Raw genomic sequence first — 10,625 nt, 5'->3', positions numbered from 1 at the left:
TCGGCGGTCGGGGGACGCCAGGCGAACAGGTCTCTGGAGTCCGGAACCCGGGAATCTGAGCCCGGAGGGCGTGGGTAGGGGGCGTTGCACCAGTGCCCGGCAGACATGCCTTTGGGCGGGATTTTGGCTAAAAGATAGGAGACAGGTGCGCTGGGGGTGCGGGGAGCGGTACCACGGGGCGAGAGATTGGGGAGCGGCGGGGAGGGGGGAGGGTCTGGTCCAGGCAGGTAAAGGCAGCTTCTTAGGCAGCCAGCGAGTTGGCAGGTGGGTTGGGACTCGCTTGTCAACTCATTAATTTTAAGCAGTCAGTTTGGGGGTACTGCAGGATAATCAGGAGGGCCGTGGGGAGTCAAGAGGTGACCCGGGATGCCGGTGGTGGGGAAAGAAAACAGGAGCTTCGGGAAGCTTGGAGGCAAAATTGCGCTCGGGTTCCTGTTCCTTGCATCCCTCCTGCCTTCAGTGCGGGAGAGCACTTTTTAAAGACTCACCTTGGAAAGAAAGCCTCCGTCCCAAGGGAGAAGGAGAGGCGTCTGCAGGGGGCAGAGACCGCAGCTACCTGCCGGGTGCGCCCCCCACCCAGGAGCGCTCGCTTCGCCCCCTTTCCTCCCCCGCCCCCACCTCCTTATTGGTGCTAGTTTGCAGCGCCCAGCTCCTGCGCCTTCGCTTCGCGTTTGAATCTGGCTCGCCCCTTCGTATTATGTCTGCACTCCGAAGGAAATTTGGGGACGATTACCAGGTAGTGACCACATCGTCCAGCGGCTCGGGCTTGCAGCCCCAGGGGCCAGGCCAGGACCCTCAGCAGCAGCTTGTGCCCAAGAAGAAGCGGCAGCGGTTCGTGGACAAGAACGGCCGGTGCAATGTACAGCACGGCAACCTGGGCAGCGAGACAAGCCGCTACCTCTCGGACCTCTTCACCACGCTGGTGGACCTCAAGTGGCGCTGGAATCTCTTCATCTTCATTCTCACCTACACTGTGGCCTGGCTCTTCATGGCGTCCATGTGGTGGGTGATCGCCTACACTCGGGGCGACCTGAACAAAGCCCACGTCGGTAACTACACGCCTTGCGTGGCCAATGTCTATAACTTCCCTTCTGCCTTCCTCTTCTTCATCGAGACCGAGGCCACCATCGGCTATGGCTACCGATACATCACAGACAAGTGCCCCGAGGGCATCATCCTCTTCCTCTTCCAGTCCATCCTTGGCTCCATCGTGGACGCCTTCCTCATCGGCTGCATGTTCATCAAGATGTCCCAGCCCAAGAAGCGCGCCGAGACCCTCATGTTCAGCGAGCACGCGGTGATCTCCATGAGGGACGGAAAACTCACGCTTATGTTCCGGGTGGGCAACCTGCGCAACAGCCACATGGTCTCCGCGCAGATCCGCTGCAAGCTGCTCAAAGTAAGTGCTCCCCGCCCCTTCCCCACCGGGAGACCTGCGTCCCCCAAACCCGCGGAGTAACTCGTCTGAGAACCAGCCCGGGCCCCCTCCCCTGGTTCTACCTATGGCCACAGGTAAACTTCCTTTTGGGGGGTTGGGGGTTGGAGGACTGGGCAAAGAATGCGGTTGACAGTTCTGTTCCTTTTCCACTCTCGTGCTCTTGTTTATATTCGTCATTTCGGATCTGCTTCTATCACTTACTGGACTAGTAACACGTGAGGACTGGTTTTGGCTCCTGGAGCCATGAGGGCAATTAGTGCCCTGTTCGCCTTCCTGTCCCTGTTGCTTCGCTATTCAGAGCGATTTTATTTGTTGTCTACACACTACCCCATTCAATGCGAGGTACTAGAACTCAACTGAACAGCTATTTTGAAGAAATAGGTGCTGAACTTGCCTCAACTTTCACGATGGGCTTTTCTTATTTTTTTCTTTCCTTTTTTTCCCCCTAATAATATTAGGAGGCGGATTACTCCTCTAGACCCAATGACTTTAACTCTGTGGTCATCTTTTTAACAAACACACAGATACAAGAAGCAGATAATAAAGTGGAAGAAACCACATTTGGTTCTTTTAAATTTTTATGTTTACTAAATATTTTCTTGCAGAAGTATTCTTTGAAAGCTTGAGTGCTTTTCCTGTAGAGCCTCTTGTTAATTTTATTCTTAATTGCCTGTTTCTGTGAAGCCTTTGTCAATTATAGATTTCACTTGAAGCTTTCAGCATCCATTAAAGAAGATTGCTTCCTACCATCAGCGGTGTAAACGCTAAAACAAATTGCACATGGAGTGGTTATTAAAGCAAGGTCCGTCTAGTCGTTAGAGGGCACCACCACAAACAAGAGAAGTCCTTCTTAATCACTCATTCAATTAGAGTATGGGAAGGAAGGCTTAAAGCCCAGTTGTTTGTCTCTGTGTGTGATTTACAATTCATTTTTTTCCCTAGAGGGATTTGTCTTTGTAGTTTTCAGATGTTCATAAATTGAAAAAATGACCTTAAATAGTTCATACAATGAACAATATTTATCTGAGGTTGCGTAGAGAACTGAAGCCAGATTCTGAATTTAGTATTAATAAAATGAAAATCTGATCAATATTTGAGATTTTGCCTTTGAAATTTCAATTTCCACTCCACAAATATATATTGTTTTACACAGCCCCAACTTAATGTTGTAGTTAAAAGGGATCCAACGTGCTTTTAAAAAGTTTTGCTCTTGTGTCATTTTCATTATTCACTTACAAGATCTTACCATAATTATCCTTGACCAAGTTGCTCAGTAAAGTGTTTAAATTAAAGCAGTTCACTTGTCCTGTCACTTCATATCATATGCTTATTTACTGTGCTACATACAGTAAATAAACTACATTTTGTACATCACAGTGGAAAATTATCAACCTGGTTCTGATGTAAATGTTCATTAACTATGAATAAATAATTTCGGTAGATCATATTCATATATAATTAATTTCAATGAACTGCATACCATTTTTTAAAATTTAACTTAGCGTATTGTTATTGACCACTGTTTGAACCAAGCAGTTTGTCAGATCAAGCTGAGCAGTTGTGTTGCAGATGTTTATTACAATAGTAACTGTATGTGTCTTTATCTTTGCATAGACCACAATATAGCACCTGTTTCTTTAGGTTAGGCCTACTAGACAGATAGAAATACTTTGTTAGTATAGTGGCGAGGTTTCTGTTCAAGCAATCCATGTTTATGTATCACTTTGAGACTTACTGAAGAGTAGTTTACAATATTAACTGATGTAATGGAAATAGAAAATTAGACATTAAAGGTTCTTTATAGACATTCTTTAGTTTTTTAAACACTTAAGATTATTTATTACAGATGTCTTTTCCAGACAACATATTTTTGATGTTTATAGATTTTATCACATTTTATTTCAACAAAGCCAGTCATAATTAGAATTAACCTATATGTTAGCTTTTGTTTATTTTCTTAATACAAAGGTACAATGATTCTGAAGCACCCAGTCTCTAGACTGCTGCAGGGTACTGATAATAATTTTTCTGCCTAAGGAAATGTACCACATATACCATAAAGAGTATCCTAGTTAAAAAGATGAAAGATGTATACTGTTGACAAATTTGGAGCAAGGTGCTATATTAACACAAGGTGATAAAAACATCTAGTTAAAACAATACATATAATATTCTTATAGAGTCTTTTACTTTTGATTTGTTAGGAAGATGCCAGTGCTAGAAGTAAACACGATTTACCTGTGGCATCAATTTATATTTAAACAAAATTATGGTGAAATTCTTCCCAGTTTTTTGTGAAGGGAGAGAGTTGATCCGTGAGTAGCTCTTCAACTAGCCAGTTAGCGTAGCTTGTTCAAAGTTAATCTTTCCTGTAGCCATGGTAATTTAAATGAATTATTGTAGCTCTTGTTATTCCTTAGACTTCATTAAAAAGGAGTCATGTTTTATTGGGGGAAATAATAACATTCAGAAAAATTAGAGGGAAGATTTGCCTTTAACAAATTGCTCTCATTTTCTCTTAGGAACAGAGATAAAGTGACCTAAAACAGTCAACTGTATTTTTAAATAGAAGCTATACCAAAATCTTGAAGTAATAATATGTCCCTATCAGTTTTATACATTATTCTTATTAAAGATTACACACAATTTCCCCCTTTTAACCTCCATTTAACAATTTAAATGCAAAATTTATGTGTCTTTAATGCAGAATGTGTAGAATTTTTAAGGCAACAAAATCCATTGTAATATTTAATGCTAGTAACTATAGTGCATGTATTCTTTTCCCATTACCTAATTTAATTTACTAATTTTTCTATTGCTGTTTTCTTATTTGCTAAATAAAAGCTTCTTTAGATAAGTATAAAACTTCTATTTAATAATTATAAAGCACTTTTTGATTCTTGGGGAGACAATAAGAACACGGGCATGGCTTTCTAATGCTTTCTGTTATGAAATTTCTCATGTATAATAGTTTTTAAATGCCTAACTTTTGACAGAAGTTTTTTGTAAAACTTATTTTCCTAATTTTTATCATGTTTTTCACTTATTTGAAAGCACACTTCATCTCATCTCTATTTCTGTCTTCCAGCCTTACAAACACTAAAATTTCTTTCAGTAGTCAAATATAGATCTTTCAACTTTATGCCTGGAGGGGTCAGTCCTTTTGCTACTCATAAAAAAAGAAAGTAGATTAAATAAAAATCAAAGGCTATAGTTTGAAGTTCCTCATTAAAATCTGTGATTGAATTATAAATATAGCTATAGACAGGTCTTTTAAGATGAATATTCTTTCTTCCTCTTCTCCCCATATTGAATTTTTACTTGAATTTTCCATTTATTTTAGTTGTCTTCTTTTCTCTTTTTGCTTTACCCAGAAAATAGGGACTAACTAGTATCATGGCTATGCTAAGTTAATATGTCATCCAATTGAAAGTTTTTATAAAAATGCCTGGATTAGGGAGTTGAGACCAGTAGTTGTAATGTCGAACCCTATAGTTTAGTGCTGGGTTTAAAGGATTTGGAAGTCTTACTTACTCCTTTCTACCAACCTAATAATAATGGTTGATAGACCTAGGCATACAACTTGTTAGGGCAAGAATTAATTACTATTCTTTGATACACTGTTCAAGAAATTACAAATTTATTATCTCAATGCCATCATATATATGGTTATATTCATCCAGTCGGCACACATTTTTTACATAAAGTAAACGTAAAATAAACTATGGTTGCATTCATATTTTGAAGCAAAAAGGTAAGGATTAATTTTCTGGAAGCATGTTACTTCTTTATAGTTCTATTTATTGCCAATAGGCATCCTCTTTCTTTCCTACGAGGTCAGCTGTGCAATCCTTAACTTTCACTTGTCAGAAGGTAATAGAGTACATTCCTTTCCTCTTCTAACATCACGTATGTTATTTTTGTGCTCACCTTCTTTTATCCTCCATATATAAATATATATATGTGTGTGTGTGTATACATATCCTCCATATATATTCCAAATTGGATGTTGTCTTGTTTCTCGATATGACTATTACCAAGTGCAGATGCAATAAAAAAAAAATGGTGGTCTGAAAGACCATTAAGCTCTTTATCCTCCTCATATGTCCTAACATTTTGCTAATCTAACCACAACGATTCCTGAATCACAGGATTCCTGCAGTTTTCTCATATATTTATAGGTTTGCTTTCATTTTATATCTTGCACTGAAATGTGATTATGTTTTTGACTCAGTATGATCTTAATTTTGTAACTGACTCTTCACCAATTGACCGTGGCCAATTTCAACTTTATTTTTAATCGTGAGACAATTATTTACCTCCCTTTCCAAAAATAAAATCCACAAATGAATATCTATATTTGTAAAAGCCCTGTTCTTCTGAACATCATCTGAGCCATTAGTAAAAATATTCAAGAGGTCTAAAGCTGAGTACCTCAGAATGCTCAGGAGCTAGGTCCTGTATTGGTTGGTGAGTTCTTCAGGTAGATTCATTTTATCCTTAAAATTAGCACAGTTCCTATTTAGTCTAGTTTTTCTTTCTCTGACACAAGTATACTAATTCTCTAATAAGTATAGAACTTGCCTTCTAAAAATACATAATTATTATTCTTTTTAAAATAGTGGTAATATATTTTGTTTAGTTTTGTTTTTTATTTTTAATATTATTCCTGAAAAGTAAAGGGTGGATTGTGCTCAGGGAATAAAAAGTGAACAGAAATTAGGGGCATAAAGACCCATAAATAAACAGCAGTAGGTAAGAACAAATGATAAAGCGAAGCAAGAAAAAGCATTTAATAGATTGGAGGGTGTTTGGCGAGTAGGAGGAAATGTGCAAGTAGGGTTATGAAGCCTGTGCTCAGTTATTATAAATGCCACAAAGGCCCTCAAGAAGTTATAAAGCTGCTCTTTCATTTGAATGGTATGAAAGCCTCACATAATCTATTATAAGATAAATTACATTGCATTCTGTAAGAAATGTTCTTTTCATAAAATTGAACATATTTTTGTGGGTTAATTGGCTCAGCATTAAAAATCCTTATTTTGGACTTGACATTGGGTCATAGTTTTTCCTTCTGAGTATTCATGGAGTTTCAAGCTTAAGGAGTCCAAATAAATGTACAATGTAATTGTAGACAATGTCAATAAAATTCTAGGTCTATATTCCCCTCCACCTGACTACTTAAATTTTGGTCTGGGCACCAAAGCCATTGCCCTAACTGCTTTGGGTCACAAGGTACTTTTGTTCCTGATTCTGGTACCTGCGTTTGGCTCATTTCCCGATGTTAGTTTCCAGATATTACCCTGACCTCATTCCATGTAATTTTATTTATGACTGCAGCCCATATTCAGCATGCACACACACACATAAATGCATATTACACATATAAAGAGGATAAGTGAAGTTACAGATAAAATGGTGGGGAGGTGGTAGGCAAGAATGGCTTGCTCTCTCCGTCTTTCCTTTCCTTCCCAGACCACTGGCCCTGTGGGCCCTTTTCCAGCAAGGACTTGTGAAAGGTGGTTAGGCATGGATCAAACTTTAGAATATGATAGAGGTAAATCTATAGTGTAGGACAGTAGTGATTTAATGTGCTATTCAGAATTCCTTAAGCCTCACTCCAAGCTAGGAAAGAACATAGTTACACATTAGAGAGACGGGAGAGAGAGAGGGAGCAAAGATATGGATTGCATTGGCGAAATGTGTCCTTGACAAACGAATGTGGACACTTGGCCATATATCCACCAGAAGGAGGGGGGCCAAATGTGGATCCGCTTGTGCCAGGGCAGTGCTAAATGTATATCCTAGGATCATGTATGTATATGTATGTGTGTGTCTGTCTGTCTTTGAATAAGCACTTAACAGTTGCCCTCTGTAATATGAAGACTGTCGGCAAAATACATGACAATGATGATCCCTTCTAGGCAGCTGTGACTTTTGATTCTTTTTCCACCTACAGTCAGAATTGTAGTTGATTATCTTGTAGGCCTCTTTTGGGGCTCTAAGGAAGTTCAAAGGCCTTTGACTTGAATTGCTTCTTTGAAATTAGTATAAATGACTATAAAATGTGACACAACCCTTAAATTCTACACATAGAGCATTTACATGTAATGGAAATGTGAATAATTGAAATATTATTATTAAATGATATATGTATTATAAATAACTTCAAAATTATTGCCACAACCAACATTGTACGGAATTATCGAAAAATACCTAATGTTCCCATTATAATTTTTTGGACAGTTAGACAATTAATTTATTTAAACAAATTTTAAGCTCTAGATTTCTTCAATTTTTATAACTCCCAGAATTTTTTGTAATGCAATCAACAAGATCTACTAAAATGGTGGAAAGACCTTTATTTCCTTCCCAAGATCCTATAAAATTGAAAGTAGAAGTTGTATGGAAGTCATTCTCAACCCAAGGTTTTTTTCAAATTATCTTCTAAATTTTCAAGAATTAATCATTTTTATTCACTGTCTTTCTTTAAACTTCTCTTTTACCTTATTTATTCCACAATTCTTGTGATTCTAAATAATCTTCCTGTAAACTAAAAGTCAAACTTAGTAATCAACTTTTTATAAATTTAAATAATTTACTGCATAAATCTTAACTTTTAGCAATTGCTTTGAATTTGAAAATAATTTAAATTATTGTTGCTCTAGACCATATCAGTTAATACATTTGTATCTAGAAAACGATCCTGGTTCTATGTTTCCTTGGGAATTAGAAAGTTTATTGAGCTAAAGGAGATAACTGCATCATCAACAAATTTCTCTATCAATGGAAAGTTTCTTATATCATAATCCTTAACATGACACAATGAAGAAAGGTCAACTTGGTTTTTATCTCAAAATATTCTGCTTATTATCAAATATTTCTGAGTGAAATAGGGTAGTTAATTGCTAAATAATATGAAACTGATGAAATATCAGTGGTGCCAATGTATTATATACTCAAATTACAGAAGAAAATTGATTTTATAAAGACACATGCATAACTCATCTTTATTTTTTCTTTCACTTTCATATACATGTATTTATCACAGTTCCTTGAACAAACATTCAAACATTCTCTCACTCCTCTTACACAAGTTGAGATTTAAAACTAACTCATAGGCTTTTTTTCTTCTCCTGCAAATCCCCAGAATTGCACCAGAATTAGGACAGCCTAGATTCGAATTATTTAGAAGCGTAAAGTAGAATGTATGTGCTTCTGAAAATGTATTTGGTAAGCATGCATAGGTTTTGAGAGCACCAAAAGCATGTGACTGAACACTGCTAAGATAACTTGGCTGTAGTCAGAAGCTCAGACTTCAAACAATTGTAGTATTCCAGGCACCTGCCACATTATAACCACACCCTTCACTTTTGACCTGAGCCAAAGTCTATGGAATTTCAGTGATTAAGAGGCTCCTCAGTCTACTACAAAGTCAAAGAAGAAAAAAATCAGGGAGGTGAACATATTAATAGTTGAAATATTTGGTGGCCTAATATAAAGGAAGAAGGACCTGGACAATAAAATTGTGAATATGTGTAGCATCTTTGTCATTTAAAGAAAGGTTAAATTATATAGTATCCACTGGATACATATGTAAAGAACTCAATACACGTGTAAAGAATTTCACATATCTGAAAAATATATAAGCATTGAAAGCATGTTTCCCAAAGTGTCATATAATAGGAAGACCTGGATAGGATATAAAGTATTTGAGGTGGGAGGGTGGGGATAGGGTAATTTTGAGTACAGGTGTAATTTTGAGTGTATAGAGCAAATATTTAAAATCAGAAGGTATATTAAGTCTGAATGGAACAGATATATGCATATTTAAGCCAAAATTACTTATGTCTGAATAAACTACTTTGGTAAAAATAAAGTATTTCTTATTCCAAGTTGTCATCCTCCTGATAGCCTGCCTGTTTCTAGGCCACTTATATCCATGGGTTATTAAATGATTAGGGAATATAAAATTTAATAGCTTACTCTAAAGCCTTTTAGAATGAGGCACAGGTATAAATAACAAATGTATGAAAAAGGAAGACAAATTTTAATATTTGTGTACATATATAATATTTGGGAAAATATGTCTTCTTTGGGGAAAATTATTTTAGAATAAATGGGAGATTTAGTTTCTAAAAGAATTATTATTGTCAACAATGCCATGTAGTTCAGGAAAAGCAGATCTTAGAATGGTCAGCAAAAAGACCCAAATTAATTATACACGTCAGAGTACCACCTTGTGTTTATATAGCACCTGTTTCTTAGTAGGTGAGAGAACAATGACACAAGGTTTTTGTTTTTGTTGCTTTAATTTTGTTTTGTGTTCAGCATTTATTTTGTTATATTAATCAATTCTTGTTATACAACCATGTAGTTGGAAACATGTTGGTCTCATTTATATTTTACTAATTTGAGAATAGATTTAGAAATACAGGTGACTCAAAAAAGCTCTTTTGGGAGCTTTTTCATGCTGTCTTGGAAACGCCTAGTTTTCTCCAACATTGGTTGCTAGAGCTGCTGTTTTAATTTTTGCACCATCAGATTTTTCAATGGGCTCTTTTATTTGTTTGTCAGTAATCATTTTTTTCCATTGCCTTCTTTTTTCAGCCACACACAAGTCAGAGAAGAAAAATAGTGTCCCTTTCATTAGGATTTTGTCTACACAAATAATATCCCTGAATATTTCTAACTACAAAGTAGCCTCTCTAGTTGACTAATTCTCCTGTTGAAACTCTTTGCAACAATTGCTGCCATAATGAAGCACCACCAATTTGGAACCCTTCATTCTGTTTTGCCACAAAGGACATGTTGCTAAGCCACATTTCTCAGTGTTTTCAGACTCACTTACTCCACATAAAAAGCCAATGTAATTTTTTTGGAACTCTGAGAGTAAGAATTTTATCTTCAAACTATCATTTCATTGGGCAGACCAGTCTTATACATTGTTTTGTTATTACATTTGTTTTACATGGAATCTATTAAAATATATTGGATTCATCGAAGTCCTATTTGACCAGCAGCATGCTCCACCTTGCCCCCATTTTTTCTGTATTTAATTCCTAACTACCTAGCCTTTATTTTACCCCATAATTACATAAATTAAATGTATATGTTTGCTTGTGCATGATTATTATATGTGACAGATATGGAAAATAAAGATAAAAGGAAGATAAGTAATGTTACT

At 36.9% G+C, this 10,625-nt stretch overlaps 1 protein-coding gene across 3 annotated transcripts in view; it reads left to right on the top strand.

Moving 5' to 3' along the window:
* Nucleotides 1-213: 213 nt before the first annotated feature.
* Nucleotides 214-10,625, top strand: part of KCNJ3 (potassium inwardly rectifying channel subfamily J member 3) — a 167,966-nt gene continuing 157,554 nt past the window's right edge. For all 3 annotated transcript variants that reach the window (XM_004090884.3, XM_003274971.4, XM_030797295.1), the window contains exon 1: nt 214-1,399. In XM_004090884.3, coding sequence (XP_004090932.1) covers nt 698-1,399 — 702 coding nt within the window. In that variant the 5' untranslated portion in view covers nt 214-697. The remainder of the gene's footprint in view (nt 1,400-10,625) is intronic.

The sequence above is a fragment of the Nomascus leucogenys genome, chromosome 17 (assembly GCF_006542625.1).
Source record: "Nomascus leucogenys isolate Asia chromosome 17, Asia_NLE_v1, whole genome shotgun sequence".
NCBI lineage: Eukaryota > Metazoa > Chordata > Mammalia > Primates > Hylobatidae > Nomascus > Nomascus leucogenys.
This window is presented reverse-complemented; position numbering and strand designations above follow the sequence as displayed.